Raw genomic sequence first — 20,021 nt, 5'->3', positions numbered from 1 at the left:
GCAGTCCTGTAGCATGGTTCACATGTCTCCTCGGCTCTGTCTTTTTGAACTGTGGACGTATATTTAAAAAAAAATATTTAATGGTTTCAGTCTTTTCATTTCTAACTTTCTCCTCCCTCTGCATCCACTTTGCTTTGAGAGGCGATGGACAGTACCAACAGGCTGTCTGAGGCTCTCCTATCTGCATTCCAGGAGCAGTGTGCTTGTGGCAAGGGGAATATTAACTTCCCTAGTGTGGTTTCCTGAGTTTTAAGTGTGCAAACTTTGAAGTTAATCAGGCTGATTTAGCTACCGCTGGTTTCTTTAGGAGATACGTGAGAGCCTGTAATTTTGCCACCTTTTTCTTAAGGAAGACGCTGAAAATTCTTAGCAAAGCATGTATTTTCTACTGTGAAGGTTATCTAGATTAGAGAAATGTCACATGAAAAGATGTGCTCTAATTTTTGGAGGTGGAAGAAGTTGGTTTATTCTCAAGAAATTGTGTAGAAAAAGTGGTAACTTTTTGTAATATGCTACCGTCAAGGAATAGATGCACCACGGTGAAGCTATGAATTATAATAAAATTTTCCTTAAAACTTTAAATCATACTTTATTGCTGCTTTAAGAAGCCCATAAAAATTCCTATTAAGGAAACAATTCTTTCAGTCTTTTTTTTTTTTAAATCTTTTTACCTGAAGTGATCTGATTTTAAAAATCTGTATCCCTCCACTAGGCAGATCAAACCAGTGCTGGCAGCTTCCCCTCCTTGCGCCTGAGGTTATTCTGCTGCTGATGTGTGACTAAGGGCTGTTTAGTTTGGTCTTCTGAAAGCTTCGTGCTATAATCACTGGTCCTTTCAAGCGAAGATCAGTGTTTTGTTAAATGACTATGCTGATATTCTTAAATCACGTGTGAAGGACAAATATTTTGAGTGATTCAATAATTTCATAAAGGGAAAGAAAGCCTTGAAGTATTGGCACAGCGAGCCCTGTTGCTTGGCACTCACCCTGCAAACAATTTGGGGACCTGCTCGTATTCACCACCCAGTTCAAATTTTCCCATGGCAAACATTGTACGTTGGGGGTATTTTTGTTAACCCTTTTCCTGTAGTTCCCTTGAGCTGCCTTCCTTTGTTTCTGCATCCCTGCAAAGATCTCAACCGAATAATAAAAGATGGTTTAATAAGAAACGTTAGTAAAGTCATCAAAACAAAATTTGCATGCAAAAAAAAAAATCCTTAAAAAAGGAAATAAAGGGCTTTTCCTATAGCTTGTTGTTAAATTACTAGAGCACTCTTGTAGCACTGTTTGGCACTCAGAGGAAGAAAGAAGAATTTCAGTTTTGAGTAAATATTCTCTGGATAAAATTACTCTGCTGCTAAGTTTTGTAGTGAGGCTGGGTGGGGTGTTTTTTGGGGGGTGGGGAGGTGGGTGCAGTGATAGTTTTGTGCCCTTCTAAAAGGCATGTCTGCGCTTTAACTGTGTGATACACCAGCAGAGGTAACTACATCAGCTTTAATGGAACTGGCGTGGACACTGAAAACTGCCCAAGTGTGGCAGTGGACCGTGCTGTAAGAAGCTGAGGGCGTTAACCTTGTTCCCAATTTCTGTGTCCCTGTAATTAATCCAATTCCAAAATTAGACCGGAGGCTAACTGAAACCCCAACGTATTTAACATATTTTTTGCATATTTTATGACTTGGTTTGTGTAATATTTGCAGGCTTCTCTTTTGAATCGAGTGTAGTTAAATATACCTTGAATTTATGCAGCTAGTGTTTATATCCTTCACTGTGCTGTGTGTTTTGGTTTGAAAATTTTGTGGAATGGCAGACTGAAATTCTCTATTACTTAGAGCCTTAAGAATAAGCGCTCTCAATTTAGGGGCAAACAAGTTTATTTTTGAGTGCTGAAAAGCTGACTGACTTGAATTATTAAACGAGTTAAAAACAAACTCCTTCCCAAACATCTTTTGCTGCTCAATAAAGAGAGAATCTTTGTGGCTCGGGCTTTCCTACATGTAGCAAACATAAACCAAAAGACAGATTAAGCATCTTTGTCTACAGCCTTGTCCACTTGTGAAGAATAATAGTAGGAGAAAGGTGGAGAGCATTACTTGGGTCAAGGGGGTCACTTGGTACGTGTTTCCTGAGCCACTCAACGAGGAGGGTGCTTGGCCGAGCTCCTCTGCCGCTGTGGCAAAATGAGATGTGCTGTAGTGTGATGAGGACAAAATGTGCTTGGGGCCACATAATTTCGCCTGTTCAGTTTTCCTAGGTATATTAAGGTCTTTATTTGGCTCGATGATTTGTAGAGGGGAAGGAGGATAATATTTGAGCATTTCTGCTGCAACTGCTTTAAGTCCAGGTTAAGAAAGAAAACAGAAATAGCAAGTCATGGATGTCATAATTTCACGTTAAGTCGTGTCGTGTTATTTCGTGTTCATTCGTATTGCATCACGTTATGAATATCCCAAATGGAGCCATTCCCTTTTAGCTTTACATGAAGGCAATTATTTCCATCGAAGTTGTGGGGCCGTCTGTCTAGTCGCTGCTTTGACATCTGTCATCGTAGTACCAAATTGCTTTGTAAAACCTATTACTTTGGGATATGGTATAGTGTCTCTTAATTGCGCCACTTTCTTCTCCTGCCTGAACAGAGCCTACTTTTGTTTCCGATGTTAATGGCGAGGCCCTGATGGCAGAGCGATGCTGCGAGTTCGTTGATGGGAGGGGAACGGCTCTGGGATTACATGGGCGTACTTGGGCCTTGTAGTTTACGACGAGCACGAGTGCCAAAAAGGCTTGGGTTTTTTCACTTGTGTGACTTAATTCTCCGGCCGGCTGTTGAGGCGGTGGTATAACCATTGCGAACAAGCTCTCTGTGTTTTTTAGCTTCCCACAGATGCCGAGCAATCGCTTTCTGCTAAATGCCAGCTATTGAGCGCAGACTTCTGCGGCTCCCCAAAGGATCCCTCGGGCTCGGCAAATCCTTCGCCCCTCTCCCTTTGGGAATATTGTTTTCTGACTGTCTCCACTGTCTCGTACTTAAAATATACACCCAACCCACAAAGAGGGATGCTGGTTAATCGTTTACAATAAACATTCTTTACCTTTTCTTGGGTAGACAGTGCTATTTAGGTGAAAAACAGCTTAAATATTTTACACAAATGGCTTCTAGATATCATAGCTTTTGCAGCTAATGGAACACTTTTTAATTCCCCCAAATCAGCTATTTAATCACTGAAGGCAGCTATAAAAGGTACAAACTTCAGATTGAGTAGTGTTTATTGTTTCAAGCCTAAAAAACTGACACTGTGTCTTTAACCGCTGATAAATGCAATATATATCTGTATAAAGGAAAGAAATACTTCTGAACTGAGGAGCTGTGTCATACGCGGTCAAGTTTAGCATTGCATGATCTAGAAAAGACGTTGCCATGCATTTAAAGTATTCAGCTCAGCTAATCTAGTTTTAGAGATTCGTATTAGTAAATAACTTAAATTAGGCTGTAGTCCTGTGGGGATTGATTTAAGTTGAACTTAAAGTAACAGTTGTTTGTTACACACTGAAAATGCGCATTTTACGTGCAAGTGCATGTACTTAGAAAATGAACAAGCTGAGCAAATTTGTGTACCAAAGCATTAGGTACATGCATTCCTTAATAACAGGGATATTCAGTGTAAGTATCTGGAGGCAGTTCCATTTCCCATCAATTGAACCTTGGCTGTCCCTTTTCATCGCCAATATGGTGGGCGTTTATTGCATAAATCAACTGATAAGATTTACAAATGGAGCCCTAAATACGCTGACATTTTGTCAGGTTTTGTTTTGGGGTGGGTTGTTTTTTTTTTTAATTCAGTGGCACACGCAGCGTGGTAGCTTCCTTCTTAACATTCATATGGTTCCTGCTGTGATTGACAGGCTACAGCTTCATTATGCAGTTGGCTAGATGGGCCGATTATGGCTATGAATGTGTGAATGGGATGAAGGAGAGAAATGTGTAATTGATTCTAGCCGTCCTCGGCTGGTTCATTAACGGTGTGAATGTGCCGCGCTCCCGTCTGTAAGGGAAGAAATGAGAAAAACTTATTTGTACTTTTTCTGTTGTTGGGAAAAAATTCATTATGCTAATATTTTTGCCATCTTGTGTCACTCTTACAAAGAACAAGGGAAAAGTAAATTGCATCAAAAGTAAATTACATCAGTCTTCCAGGTTTGTTTGTGAGGCACGGTCACTTCTCTTCATCCTTTTGCAACTGGAAGTTGTGTTTTGCCTTTGCCTGTTTCTCCGTAGCAGTGTAGAGGAAAAACTTGTGTGACAAACGGCGTGGTAATGCGTATGGACTGACTTCTTCGATAAAAAAGACCAGAGAAAACAAGCCTCGTTGGCCTTTTTACACGCAGAGTTTGTGTGCTACAGCAGACATAGCGTCATTTTTGACTGGCCCATATGGGAGTTTGAGGGGAGAAGTCGCTGTGCTTTTGAAGTGTTGATTAAATGTGCAAATTATATTTATTTTCACTGGTGGCTAAGTAGTGACGGGGATGTTTTTAAATGCTCAAGCGCCTCTTATGTCTCCAGATTAGTTTGTGGTTTGCATGAGATTCAGTTGTCTGCTTTCATTCTTGAGGGGAAAAAGAAGAAAACACTGAATGAAAACAGGCAGAGATGATACAGAGAACGCGTGCAGATCGGTGTGTGATTGTCACGGGCCTTGCTTTGGCCACCGGAATTTCTAACCAAATGCCTGGAAGTCAAATGACCAAAACGGGAGCAGTAGATCCAAGGCCAGGCTGGACGGGGCTTTGAGCAGCCTGGTTTATGGGAGGTGTCCCTGCCCAGGGCAGGGGGGGTGGAACTGAGTGACCTTTATGGTCCCTTCCAACCCGAACCATTCTGTGAACCTGTAAACTCTTCTTGGATCAACCACGTGTTGCAACGCAAATCTCAGAAAAAGCCAGCGTAACAATAAAACGTTGTGCTGGCCCTAAAGGAGCTTCAAAACCCGGTTGTACAGAGCAGATCTGTGCTGCTGCTTTCTTTTGACCACCCCTACCTTCTCTTTTGGAAGGCTTTCTGAGGGGGAAAAAAAAATAATAAAAATCTCTCATCCCTTATAAATATCACTTTAAATTAAGCAGCTTCATTAGCATTAAAAGCAGTTTGATCCATTGCTGTGGCCTGATCCCAGATGAGAATATACTTTCCTCTGGGGCTCTCTGCCTCTGTGTACTGTTAAAGCTGTAAGCAAACATCTCTGCTCTGTGTACACAGAGAAAGTGATTTACGAACACATGGATTGCAGCTTTCTTTTTAATGAAGTTTCTTATCAATGTACTTGGCTGGAAGACTGACCGTAGTAAATCAGAAGCTTCAAAGCAGTGCTGGCAGCTTCATTTGACAGGAAAATTAAAATACTACAAATGGCGAGTGTGGCGTTCTCCGAGAGCTGACTGTTCCCAGTTTTACTCTGCTTACCTGGTTTTGAAAAACAAAAAAAACACATTGGGGGATAGTTCAGGGAAATGTTTCTATCCCTTGCTCCCGTCTGACCTCATTAAGAAATGCTCAGGCCCCGAAGGGCTGCAGGAGCTCCAAAAACGAACAGGAGCCTGTTTGGTAGCAGGGATCTCTACCAGGCTTTTCCAGCCAAATTAAGTCTTTTTTCTCCAGTTTAAAAACTTCTAGGTGATGAGACCATTTATTTCATGCCGTTGTGCCTCTGCGCGCGCAGTGTACCTTCAGCCTGTTGTCACGCTTGTCCCTGTGGCTGGCGCTCCCGTCTGCATTGCCCTCTGCGGTTGGTTTGCCTTCTCCAGTGAAACTCATCCCTGCACAGTCCTGCGATGGACCTTTACCGTTGTCGAAGTCCCACCTGGAAGTTGTGTTTGCTTCAGAAAGGCCGTGTGCCTCTTTAGGGTGGATGCTCGTTTTGGCCGTGGGTAGGTTGGTGTGGAAGATGGTCAAGTAGGGCTTGCGTGTCCGTGTTTGTCCTCTCCAGGGGTGCTGGAGGTTTGTGTTTGGGGCTGGCTGCTGTAGCGGGTGGCAGGGGCAGCAGTTCTGCCCCTTCGTTTTCTGGTAGAGAAAATGCCTCTAGACTTTCCCCCTCCGGCACATCCGCCCTCCTCCGTCCTCCAGCTCCATAGCACGCGTGTTTCTCCGGCTCTGTGCAGCTGGGTGAGGCGGGAATGTACAATCCAGAAGGGAACTTTATTGTGACAGACAAGCTGGAAAATTGACACAGTCTTCATAGATACATTAAAAATAAATGGCTCTGCTTCAGCCTGTGAAGCCTGATCCTCATATATAACTGCATGGGTTGGGCGGGGGGAGAGCTGTTTTATTTTCTGGTTTGTTTGCTTTACGCTTGTATAATCTCGAAGGGTTTTACCTGCCTGCAAACCTTACCGTATTGGGGGATAGCTTGGGCAGAATAATGTATAGTTTAGGCAATGTATGGATACATTGATTTTATTGACAACGTGCAACAAAAAAATTATTACTTCCCTGTTGGTCTGCCGACTGTGAAACAGACTGGCACATTACTAATGCTGCTCTGCTAGTAAAATCTTACACTCATACGTTTCAGAATAATAACGTGCTAATGATAAACTCTGTAAACAATTATAATAGTTTTGATGTTTTATAAACCAATTCACAGCTATCTTTAGTGTCCTGTCTAAAGAGCAGCCTATTCTGGGCTTGTAAAAAATTAAAACATAAAAGCTAATAACTGTACTAAAGGTTACCTATTTACGTGAAATGTCTGGTGAGCGATAGAGGGTTGCTAACGAGGCACCATGAAGATGCTAAATCAGGAAGTTCTGAAAAAAAATGACAAGAAAAACATTTCCCATTCATTAAGCTGAGAATTTTTAAAATTAGTGTTTAATAATGGAAGACTAAAGGAACAGAGTTAAACATATAATGAGTGAAATGCATCTAGAAATTATACCAAGGGGAGTTTCATACAGAAGGACCCAAGCAAGAACTCGGTACTTGGGCTGTTCCCTAAAACTCTGTCTTGTTGTTAAGTAATAAATTAATAATTCAAGCCATTAGGCTTCACCTTCTAAGCAGCTGCTCCTTGAAATGCACGTTAATTCAGCCTTAGTAGAAAGAAGGAAATCTTTTATGATTCTTTCTCTTATTCATCTTTTACACTTTCTTTTGAAGTTTGTTTTATAGTCATTCCCTTATTTGCTTGTTGGTTTCTGGGTGTTGTGAATCTAAAATGCGTCACCATAGCTCTGATCTTAGTGTCTACAAATGTGGAATGACCTTGATTGAGATCAGATTTACTGGTATATTCCTTCCCCCTTGCTCAGTAATTGCAGCTTACCTCTGTCAAAACAAAACCAAAAAAAAAAAAAAAAAACAAGGAAGAAAAGAAAAGAGAAGCTTTTTCTTTCTCTGAAGTTGCCAAGTGCCAGCACTTTCAAACAGAAACCTTCCTTGGAAAGTTTGAACCTGAAGGAAACTGCTGTAGTCATGGTCTGAAATGATGGTATTTCCTAATGGAAGTACTTGCACAACCTTATCTCCGCAAGCAGAAGCAAATTCTAAACTAGCTATGCTATTTCTTTTTCTTCGAGGTCTTAATAGTTCTCAGTTTATTATAGTAGCTAAAGCACATGTGAAAAAAAAAAACCAAAAAACTCTTTCCTGAACTCCCGGGTGAAGCTATTCTGCTTGTTTCAATCGCCTGCTATCATCCTGCTCATCAGTGGATGAAGACTCCACACCGACGTGATGGTTCGGTTGCCTGAAATGCTGTAGGGAGGGTTCGCTGGAGTCACTGTCTGGCAGCTGTGACATTCAACAGAAATTATCCAATCTGTTTATCTTGTTCCCGCAACTGGGGGGAAAATTACTGTGATTGAAATGGGAAGAAGAATAGTTAACCTTTTATTTACTTCTCAGTAGGGTGTTTTTCTGTATCACTTCGGAAGTTCAGCTCTTGCGGGTTTCAGTTTCCATCCACGCCTGATTCCTCTGTGTTTTCTGGGCACTGGGATTCTCTGGCGTGCTTTTATTTGCTTGAATAGAGATACTTTCTGGCTGATGTCAAGAAGAAGTTTTGGAAATGTTCAAAACATGTCTCAGAACATAAGCCACCTTTTTTGGTAGAGACCAAGACTTGACAGATGATGCCTAGATAAATAAAAAAGCATGTATTTTAATGTTTGACCATTTTCACTTGCGCTTTGGTATAGGTTGGAGGGGAATAATCAAAGACAGCTTGGACAAAGAACAACGGTGTGAATTCTGTAGGATTTGTGAGTAAATTGAAATATTCTGGAGTGTAACAACAGCAGGTGTTGCTTGGAAACCTTGTCCCGTATGGGACAGAAACACAACCTAACCAGTGGGACCAGCAGTACCAGAATTGAAAGCATTGGCCTAATCCCTTTTTGTGGCAACGTTGCAAAAAATAGCGCCACTGTTTATTGCTGCTGTTGTATATTGTAGGGGATGATAAGGAAGGGGGGGGTGGGGAAGAAAGATCTACCTGCCACCACAACTCATTCTTGTGTGTTCACATGTGCTGTAGAAGAATGATGGTTGAAAACTGAATGTGCTTCCCTACTAGTCAACTGTGTGTGTGGGAATGAATTAAAAAAAATGATGACACCTTTTAGTTTGTGGTTTTCTTCTCAAGTTTTTTTTTACTTCATTTTTCTTACAGTTCTTTAGAGACTTTGAGGCATCTGATTTTGATGAGTCCAGGGGTGTCATACCTAAGATATTCCCTGACTGTACTTTTCTCTTCATTCAGTTTTTTCATTGTATTTTGTTTTTATTGCATGGTGTCTCCATCTGGTCTGATGTGAGAGGAAAGCACATTCTTTGAATAGCTAACATGTTCGTAGGTCACAACTTTTCTCCTCTTAAAATGGCTGCTGAGAAAAGACTTAAAGTATTAGACAAAAAAAGATGACCCTGTGTCGAAGTTCTGAGGTTTTGTGTCGTGAACTTTCCCAGTGAGAGGACCTTCGAGGGGTGAAAACAACTGAGGCTTTCAAACAATTGTCCAATATTTACAGTTGTACAGCCCTAAAGATTAGGGCGTTCTATGAAAACATTTCACCTATCCTGCATGTGGATTGCAGTACACGTATAACAAGTGTTTAGTGCATTTTCCTAATTTCTCCTTCGGTGCAAATACTTCAAAATTTAGCCTTTACTGTTTTTCATTTTTATTTAATTATCAAAGTTGAGTCTTATTACATGTCTTACAGTTATAAACATTTTCTTACAATATTATTCCTACCTTTGTGGCTAGATACAATGCCAGAAGGGATTGACTTGTGATAAATAAATAAACCACCTTAAGATCTCCAACTTCTTTATATTTTATTTCTTGCAGATGTGATCCATACTGTTGGGCCGATTGCAAGAGGCCATCTCACCGACGCTCATAAAGAAAACTTGGCAAACTGCTATAAATCCTCTCTGAAACTGGCAAAAGAAAACAACGTCAGATCAATTGTGAGTACTCTATGAGAACACGTTATTTTTTCTAATTTGGATCTTTGTTTCCTTGCTGTAGAATAATTATATATATAAAAGTAGGCTTCCAGAAGGATTTCTTGCTGTACGTGATGTGAAAAAGCAAGAAATTGGATATCGTTTTGCCAAAATAGTTGCTAGAGGAAAGGGATAAGCTTATTTTAGGAGTTGGGGAAAGTTGTCCTGGCAGTAGGGGTACAAACAAGTGCCGCCTTATGAAAGGGAGGGAGCGGTTCCTGTGGCCTGTTCTTAGACTGTTATTATTTATTTAAAAAGACCTAGGAAGCCACTGGTCAGGAGGACAACTGTATGCAATATTGCTTCCTAAATAGCTGAGAAGTGATTAATGTGGTGCTTATTTTGTCCATTAATGTTTCTTCCTAAAAATAAAGGTGTTGGTCAACTGTCACTGTTAAAGCACTCCCTTACCAGAATCCATCACAAAATAGCCTATTATGTGATATTCCATTGAATGATAAAGGTGCTTTGGTTGCTTGAAATACACGTTACATTTTTCTGCCTCCAAAGGCTAGATTTTCAAAGTCCACAGAGAAAAGGAGCCGTTCCTTCTACAGGCCTGGACCTTTGACTCTGTAGCTCAAACCGTTGCAGCTGAAGTCTTTAGATATCCATAGGTTAGTTCCCTATATGTTTAGCCGAGTTATCACCTGGGCCCGACTTCACACCTTTTGGGTCATTTTGGCTTGTTGTGTGATCGCACGTTTATTTGGCAACTTAGGACACACACGTTTAATATAATAAATGCTAGTTGGACCAATGGAGTTACAGCAGAGTGAAATATTCAGTAAGGGAAAGTTATTAACATTGAGAAGTCACAAATGGAAAATAAAGCTTTTCGAGGTGAGGGGTAGGACAGGCTTAGGGCTTTGAGCCCGAGTTAGATGTCCCCTACAGAGTGAAACCTGATGAATGTTGCGTCTGTCTTTTTTGGTGTAAACTGTGCTCTTCACACTTTTTCTGCTAGTTAAATCCTCTCTGTACTTCTCCAAATGGTGTCCAGTGAGTCCCCTTTTTGCCATTATCCAGCCACAAAAGAGAGGTGATACCCAATTTAGTTGTTACTTGATGTTTTAATTTTTTTTTAATGCTAGGCATGTAAGTTAGAACTGAAAGCAACCTTTGGGTGGGGGGACATGTTTTGAACTTCCCTCTGTGATTGTTTAAACATACGAGGATATTTCTGTCCTGCTGTGTTTCCCATTGGAGGCAGCAAGATCTCTGTGCTGTTGCTCCTACATTCTTTCTTGTTCCTGCCTTTAGGCTCTGGGTAATAACATGCTGCTTCTTGGGAATTCAGGTTAGTGAGAATAAAGTTCCCAATGTGAGGGGGTGGAAAAAAAATACAAGAAAAAAATATGAAATGGTGTAAAAAAGACTATTGAAATAACAAAGTAGAAACTGTAGTGGGCATTGGTCAATGCTGGTAATACTCGCATCCACAGGGATTCTGTAATTTCAGGACGTTCTAGGTGGTAGGTTGGTATTTAACGTGGAATAATAAAGAGCGGTCATACTCATGGCTTTCGTGAAAACTAGCCTGATATTTTAGTAAGAAAAGATGACTGCAGGAGAAATCATCCATGGATTATTTCTTTGCTGATTAAAAGCTGGTGACTGTGCACCTGTTTGAGATAAAAAAAAAAAGTCAACACCCAGACTTGCAGAACACAGCTGCACAAGCTGAACAGGAGCCAAGAGCCATTCATTCATACCGGCATTAAGAAGCTTAGCAAAGCAATATGGATTTTAAAGTCTACATGACAGATCATGGACTGTTCTGAAAAGCCCTAAGTCCAGTGATTTCAGTGATGCTTTGGGAAGTGAAGACAACTTGAGTGTCTACCCTAATGAACAAATCAAGCCTGGAGCAAAGTAAAATGTATAATTCATTCAATTAAGGAGCAGTAGATTACTGTGAGTCTGGAAAAAAAAAAAAGAATACAAAGTGCAAGTGGGTTTCACACGATCCAGTACGGTAGACATAGAGGGAAAAGAAAGAAAATGAATAAAAATAACCCTACAGACTTCTGTGGCTTGCAGAGACCTGGGAGAACAGAAGTACTCAGCTAAGCAACATGCAAGTGTGGACTGGATTATGGCAACAGATACATGTGCAATAGGGAGAAGATAAACAGAAACTGGGGGGGGAAAAAGGTTACTGGTGTAAAATAAGGAAGAGAAAATCAGCTGTACTGATTGACAGCATATTTTGGTGGCCTTTTTAACAAGAAGGTGAAATGAGCTTGGGAAAGAGGAAAATAAGAAATTTTCAAATAGTTACTGAGTAAAAGCAGGAAAAGCGGTATACTTATGACATATAAATAAATAGGTATTGATGATAACAAGTTGTAGTATACTAAAAGAATTAACTAAACCAGAAGGCATCAGAGCACGAGCAGTAGTAGCAAGTGAGAAGGAAGCAAGAAGGCATGAAAGGATTGTAACAACATGAACGTGTTACTTATCTTCAGAACAGAAAGTCTAGGAATTAATGCAAGAAGAGGGGAAGAAACCCCACCATGGTTCAGATTGTTTTGAACACGAATTGTGTCATAGGAATTCGAGTTGCTGGAGGCATTATGAATGAGGAGTAATGACGAATGGCAGTGTATCAAGTTGGACAGAAGTGGGGGGGGGTGACTCAGGGTGCACCGCTAAACGCAGTTTAATTTAACATCTTTATTAATGATTTTTTGAGGAGTACATAAACAGCTCATTAATTACATTTACAAATGATGCTACATTAGGCGGTGTTGCAAACACTAGAAAAGGACAGAGATGTATGATGACAATTGATTACAGAGACTGCGAATAAAACCCGATCCAGCATCCGCTGCAGCACCAGAAGGGAGGTTTTTTGCCTCCACTTGAGTGGAAGAGAGGTCAGAACCGGAGCTGACAGCTACCTCAGCAAGGGAAAAGATGAAGTAGCATATGGTGGGGAAAAATAACCCAGTTCGCAAATAGTCAAAGGCGGCAGCGTGCTGGAAAACCAGAATAATGAGGAAATGGTGTTGAATAATAAGCCTCAAATTAGATATACTCGCGGCAGTCACTTGTTTTGTTTCAGTATTACATATTGTCAAGCTGCCTATAGAGAAATGATGGATGCCATAGAGATTGCGGTTTCTGTTCAAAATGGACTAGGGAGAACAGGAATAAGATTCGGAATAGATCAAAACTCACTTATCCGTATGTGTATGTGGATGTTTTACATACTGAGCAAGGGAAGCAACGATCTTGAAATACTGTGTAAATTGCGAGATGCAGCTTTATGGAGGGGGGAAGAGAAGAATCTCATTGTGTATATGACAAAATAGCAATTAAATGTTGCAGCTGATATTAATTTGGGTTGTGTTCGCATCCAAAGTGTCCAGGCATGGATGAGAGCAACTCTGTGCTAACTCTTGGGGGAGCACTGAAATCTCATCTGAAAACGTTATAATCTCAGTATATAAAAAAAAGATGTGATGGGTAAAACCAGAAATGAGATGAGGGAATATAATGAAATGCCAGTCAGCCTGATTGCCAAGGTTCATAATTCACCAGCAGCCCAGCCACGGGCGAGGATTTGCATAGCCATTACGGCAGAAAGAAAAGCCTCAGGAACAAATGTGATCGTCCGCGGGATTGTTCAGAGAAATGAAACAGTCCCTGACACTTGTCTCCCGTTTTCTCAAACCTTTTATGCTCGATACGAGGTTTTGAATGCCCTATCGGCTGTTTTTCATGCAGGAGTTTGTCTCTCTCGGATCATCTGCTCCATCTACCTTTTGGGTTACCAAAGTAAAGTTTATGTTGGTGCTTATTATCTGTCATTCCCAAAAGCACTCGTCGCTCTCTCCTTTGCGCTTGTTTATGTAGCTGTGCCCACTGTCGGATGCTTGAGCTGCTCCCTGACTATTTGTGTGGCCACGGGCGCCGGGTGAGCCCTTTGTGTTGGATGAGTCTATTATTTACAAAATCCTCTGTCTGGTTAAGAGGATACTTGAGACATTGTTTCTGTTTATCTCCCCTTCAGTTGGTACAGATCAAGTGGAGAAAAAAATATTTAAGGTAATACAAGGAGTTTATTTTTGCACTAAATAGTTGGTATTTAAGCAAATTAAGTTTCTCAAATGTTCAGAATGATTTCCTTATGGAAAAAATTGTATTTTGGTGTTGGTCTCTAACACGCTTGTAGTGATTGCTATCCTGTGACAATTAAATGTCTGCTGTCTGAAACACTGGGCAATACATCCCAGGCACCAAATCTTCACTGAAAGAAGAAATGGTAAAAATATTCCACTAGATGTTTTTGCTGTTTTCGTGTGGTTTTCTAAATAAGAGTTCTACAGGCCAATTAATTGTTAGGTTATCAGGCAGGCTGGGGGAGTTGTAATCACTGTTTTGAGGGATTAAATTGGTCCCCTGTTTACACATTGTTTGAAATTATTTACTCTGTGTGCTCTGGCTTTTTTTGGAGGACCTCCCGTCCTGCTTTGCTTTGCATACGCTGCTTTGAAGCCATCTGATACCCTGGAAACTTTTCTGAACTTCAAGCACTTCCCTGCCACGTGCTTTGGTTGTGGTTGAAAAAATTCTCTATTGATTGATGTCAGTCAAAGCCGGGATTGCAGTTGAACAGACACTTTTTCAACTACACGGAAAATAAACCCGCCTGGACGTGTTCGTGTCCAACCTGCTCTAGGTGAACCTGCTTTGGCTGGGCGGTTGGACGAGATGATCTCCAGAGGTCCCTTCCAACTCCTATAATTCTGTGATTAAAAAAAGAAAGAAAAAAAAAAAAATGCTGTGCATTGTTGTGGCTAGGATGCAAGTCAAAAGGGCTGTAGTGTGTTTGCAGAGAGGGAAGCTGGTGCTGATGCTTCAGCCAGAAGGGCAAGGCAGGCTTCCCCTGCGGTGATTACAGAAACGGAGAAGTTTTATCTGGGACTACAGCTCTGCTGTTGTTCAGGACTGCGTTCGGTATCGCAGTCTTCACGATCGCTTCATGTTGGCGGGGGGTGAATTGTAAAGCTTTAACAAGGAGCATTTCTTCAGACCGTGCTCTCTGACCTTCCACCTCTAGGGAGAATTATGGCTAATGTGTGGGGGCTGGAGGAAATCCTCGAAGAATGGGGCTTTGTGAGTTGCAGAAGGAGGCCTGCTTACCACCAACCAATATATTAGCAGGGAGGAATACAAAATACAGACATTTTTCTGTCGGATCCCTAGAGTCAGGTAGGGAAGAGTTCATGCTGTTCTAGAGCTTTACTAGATTAGTTTGCTGTTGCATAAAAAAAAAAAAAACCAAAACACCCTACACACCAAAAATATCAGTCTTACTTTCTGCCTGGATGTTTGTGCTATGAATGCAAAAGCTTGTCCCGCTCCAGGGAAAGCCTCTTAGCTGGACTTTGCTTCTCAACACCGCCACCCTGCTCCTTCTGTCTAAAGGCTACAAAGGCAAAAGAGGCCGTCTAGAAATATCTCAGAAGTAAGAGGAACTATTCAAGGACTGACTTGCTCATCTTCAGGTCGAGTGGAAAAGCCATCATTTGGCAGTGGGGGTGGCTGGTGACCTGTAATGATGGGATATTTCTGGGAGAGTGGATAGTCTCTTGACTCTGGACAAAGTGGGTCTCTCCCGTGCACGCAGCTCATGCTGCACTTTGGCTAGCGTTATTAGAAAAGTATGCTAAATAAGGTTAGGACACGCTTTTTGAAATCCACATTGTTCCTCCATTTCTGGGGTCTTAAGTGAGCGTACGCAATGCATATTACTGGCTGTGCATATGTGGTGTTTTTAAGTTAAAGTACTATCTGAGAATTTGAGACTTTGTTAGATAAATATTCCTTACATATAAATATTAAATTAGTCTACAGGGATTTTCAACTCGTAGGTGTTTTTCACAAACAAGGGTCACTTAATTTTATTCGTTGTGTTGGCAAAGTTAATACTAATATAACTCATTTGTACAGAAACACAACCTATTAATTATTCAGAGCAGGATATAAAAATACATCGAGAGGCATCTGCCACTTTATCCATTTATAGCACTTGAGAAATAACCGATTTTTTTTTTAATTGGCTTAAATATTTGTCCCCACCTGTAATTGTGGATTTTAAAAATAGACCTTGCAGCTATGCACTGGTATTCTTGGTATTTGTATTTACCTTTAAAAGGAAGGTGTGCTTCTGATAGGCTGCACTGTTTCTTTGCGCTTCGTTTAAGTGGAGACATATTTATATTTAGCCTCTATGATGCCTGAGTCTTCAATTGTAACTCACGGACTTAAATTTTTAATATCCATTTCAAACTCAGAGTGTTGGCAGCTCCTCCTCTTCTAAATGTTAAAATTCATCAGAGGAATTTTGCTTGAATGGTAGAAAGGCACATAGAACGGTGTACTCTAACGAATGGGCCTAACAGATTGTTTTACAGTCTTGCTGTTACCTGCCTTGTTCTCTCATGAGGCACAGTTATGTTTTAGGGAAAAAATAAAGCTTTTTTTTTTATTATTTTTAAGCAAACTTATTTCCTGCTGAAAATGTTACCATAGCAGTGAGTTATAAGTCTGAAATTCCTAAAGATTGACTTTTATTCTATCATCTGGTTTTCTGATATAGATTCATATCCATCAATCAGAAGAGTTGCTTTGCAAGGGAATTTCTGCAGTATCATAAATCCATTTAGTTTGTTTCTTTGAAACACTTGTTTAACATGTAAGCTATGATATGACTGACCTTACATTTTCAAAATGAGTTTTCTCTCCCATTTAGCCTTCCTCTTTTTTTTTCTTATTAACTTTTTTCTTTTCCTAGGAATTTTCCAGATAATATCTTTAAAAATTAAGCCACTACATTAAGTTTTTAAGTTTGCTTAATTACCACGTTGGCTTTTTACATCTGCATCGGATGAGGAGGTTGTGATATTTCCTTTTGGTTACAGAAATTGCTATAGCTGGCCATGCTTTTGTTATCCCAAGGTGAGCCTGCTGCTGTGTTGCACGTGCTCCCAACCATTTCTTCCCAAATGACCTTGGCAGATTGAATCGCAATCCTGTTTCTTCAATAAAGATTTCATTAAATGAGATGTATTCGGCAAGATCAAGTGTAAATTGTTACACTTAAACAGAGACGCTCATTCAACCAAGAAAGGCTGAGGACTGATTGTAGCGGGAGGCAGAGGTTCCTCGGAGAAAAAGCTGGAGTTTGCAGTTGGATCACGCACTGGAAGTGAGTTGACAACATCACCCTGTTGTGGGGAAACTCAAGAGAGGAGCAGCTGTAGAGTGACAATTAAACAGGAAAGATCTGTGAGTTACCTATTGCACTACTTGAGTAGAGTGAAGGAGACTGTTGTGTCCAGTGCGGGGAACTGGAGCCAGGGATGGTGAGGGAGTTAGAAATGGCACCAAGAGTAGAGTGAAAGAACAAAGTTTAGGTCTAGAGAAGAGAAGACTAAAGGTGAGGAGAGGAAGACAGAGAAAAAATTTCACGTGTAAAAAATAAAAGTATTGAAGAGTAAAAGTTCATAAATTGTTTGTTCCTGGAGACAGGACAAGAAGTAACAGCCTCAATTTTTAGGAATGGGGTTTTAGGTTAGAGATTACGAGCAATTTCCTAGATGGAAGGATGGTAAAGCATTGTGAAAATTGTTTAGGAAAGTTATGGCTCCATCAGGGGCTGGATGTGGGCCCATCACTAGCACTTGTTGAAACTTGGGTTCTTAATGCATGAAGCGTTGCCAAAAGCCCAAAGGTTGAGCTCTGGCAGCTGCAGCCTTGGGCAAATCGGCAGGTAGCCTCTTCACTGCGGCAACTGGCTCGACAGTGCAGACTCTGGAGGATTGTTTTATGTTGCAAACAGATTTTCCTGAAAAAAAAATTGGTTTTAATGCTGTTGTCGTTTTATTGTTTTGGTCACACAGTTGCCCATTTTTTTTTTAATTTTTTTTTAATTTTTTTTTTCTCCTGGCCAATCTGTTTTTGCTGCCTTGCCGGTGCGTCACTGGGAATGGTTTTCCTCTTGAGATAAATGCCGTTGTTTTCTGTTTCTCCTGCTATCTGGCTGCCCTTCATTCTCACCATGGAGGGTTTTGTGCAGACACCAAGAAGATAACCAGCTTAGGGTGCACAGGCAATAATGTTGCGGCTTGTGTACGCTTCTGTTTTTTTTTAATAATCTATTTAAATTTTGTTTCTGCTACTACGCAGTTATGTATTCAGTATAAATTTCCATGGAGGAAGCACATTTGTTTTATTTAATGCTTGAAGTGTATTTGCAGGGGTTTTTTTTTATGGCCAAGAGTGGCAGGAGCAGCTCAGAGGGATACGTGGATCAGTTGTGAATATGTTTGATGGTAACAGACCATATAGAAATTATTTGTGGTAAGGATGATGGTGTGACCTGATGTCATTCTTCCTTTTTTTAAAGTATGAATAAGTATGAAGTATGAATAAATTCTGCAAGCTTGTGTATGTGATGGGTTTAACGTGTGACAATTTTCCCATCACCCTGTGGGGAATCCTGTGCTTAAAAGGATGAAACTTTCTAGAACACTGCCTGTTGGCCTAATAATTGGGGAACTGTCTCATTAGGGAAGGACAAAGTACAAATCTATCAGACGGTGGACCAAGACGCTAGTTGTAAGAGACAGCTCATAAAAACTAGAGATGGCTGCAAAGTCTACACCATAAAGTGCAGGGGAAGAGAGAATGACTTATGTTTCCATACAGAGGAAATTGTACTGGAAAAAAAATAATCTTCATTTTGATTGGAAAAAGAAAAAAATTGTAAAAAATAGACTAGAGGAATTCTTATTTGCATGCAAATCTTGGCTATCTGGAGTCAAGGGTGTAAGATGCTTGTCGTTATTTGAATAACAAGTTCTTGAAATGGAAATTCATAGTAAAAGTTGATGGCAACTACAAAGTCCTAACAAAGCTCCTATTGGTGATGGGCTGTGGCCATCAGGCTCTGTGCAAAGGCATCGTTGTCCGTCTACTTTGCTTCCACTGACCTCAGTTCCCCGACATCTTGTTTGCAGTTTGTAGGCTCTTCAGGAAGGCTTGTATTTGCTCTGTAAAGACAGTCTGTGTGCTACGAAGGTGCAATCCCTGTTAAGACTTATGGGATTTACAGCAATAGCAGTAATGGAAAATAATAGTTGCAACAGGGTCAATTTTTTTTTTTTGACACTGGCTCTCTCCATCACCAGAAGTGGAGTCAAATTCTGCTGGAGTCAAGACATTGCTTATTCACAGGTTTTCATGCTGGAGGTGCCCTCCGTGATGCCTAGAAATGTACGCAGGGCTGTCTGGCAGATAGTGACTTGTCACTACCAGTCTTTTTTCCTTGCAATTTAATGGTGGGGAAAAGAATGGGTGATGCGGCATTTTAGCACTGCATGGTGCTCACAAGGTCCCTGTCACTTGGCATTTTTCATCTGGTAATTCTGAGACATCTTCTGTACATCCTGTTTGTTTGTTTAAACATTGCCTTAATTTATGTGTACAAAGAAAGAGCTATGGTGAAATTTCTATCTGCTTTTTACCTGAAATCAGTCCATTTTTCAATTAGCGAAGTAAAAAAAATATTTTGAATGTTGTTTTTGATATTTACATGGCTAATAAAAAGCAAATAAAAAGAGCATAAATTATTCTGTATATCAGATGGGCATGATAGCACTTAACTATGTTTAAAAAAAGTATTTTATTACAGCATAATATCTACTTAGGATCAGCGTAAACATATTGAAAAGCAGTTCTGAAAAATAAACAGAAAGGGCATGCTTTGATGAGCCTTGTTTGCAGGTCGTTAAATATGTTTTCCCTGAATTGCTACTAGTTGCTTGGAGCCATCTACATTATACAGAAATGATATATTATGTCATAGCTACCTATAAGAAACAGCAATTACGAATAGTTAGATAGAAAATTTATACCCTTTCCTGAGAGGTATTTAATGTTGTTCCAAATGATGATGTCACACTGTCTTTTAAGGCCTGTACAGAGTAAAACCGATGTAATTTGAACAATCTAATCAAAGTAGTATATGGCTGGTTCTTCAGTATTGTATTCTGGTGAAAAATTCATTTCCTTCATCTGAAAAACTGTTCTCACCAAATATAAACTACATGCCGTCCATACTCAAGTAAACAGTTTAGCAGCCTTATGTTTTCAAAGCTGACTTGCTTAATCAACTCCTAGTGATGCCTGCAATTAGGATTTAGAGGTTGGTTCATAGCACAGATGAAAGCAAATATAGCACATGGATTTAGTAGCTTTGGTAAAGAAAACCATGAATGAAAAGACGTGTGTTGTAGCATGGCTTCCCGTGGTTTGCCATTGAGACATCACTGCAAGGGGGAGAGAATATTTTTAAATTGCGATAATTACAGGTAGATTATTTTTTTTTAATTTTACCTTGTTATGCCTTTCCTTCCCAAAAGATGAGTACCTAAGTTAAAGCTATAAGCCAATAGCACGCATTTCTGTAGACCGCAGTTTGCTTGAGCGTT

The 20,021-nt window shown here is 40.3% G+C and overlaps 1 protein-coding gene across 6 annotated transcripts in view; it reads left to right on the top strand.

Moving 5' to 3' along the window:
• The window catches only part of MACROD2 (mono-ADP ribosylhydrolase 2), an 890,626-nt gene that overhangs the window by 510,288 nt on the left and 360,317 nt on the right, over nt 1-20,021 (top strand). For all 6 annotated transcript variants that reach the window (XM_074578439.1, XM_074578437.1, XM_074578438.1 and 3 more), the window contains exon 6: nt 9,350-9,471. In XM_074578439.1, the coding sequence (XP_074434540.1) occupies nt 9,350-9,471 (122 nt within the window). The remainder of the gene's footprint in view (nt 1-9,349; nt 9,472-20,021) is intronic.

Source organism: Larus michahellis, chromosome 3 (assembly GCF_964199755.1).
Source record: "Larus michahellis chromosome 3, bLarMic1.1, whole genome shotgun sequence".
Taxonomy (NCBI): Eukaryota; Metazoa; Chordata; class Aves; order Charadriiformes; family Laridae; genus Larus; species Larus michahellis.
The sequence above is the reverse complement of the archived record's forward strand: the minus strand, read 5'-3'. Positions and strand labels throughout refer to the sequence as shown.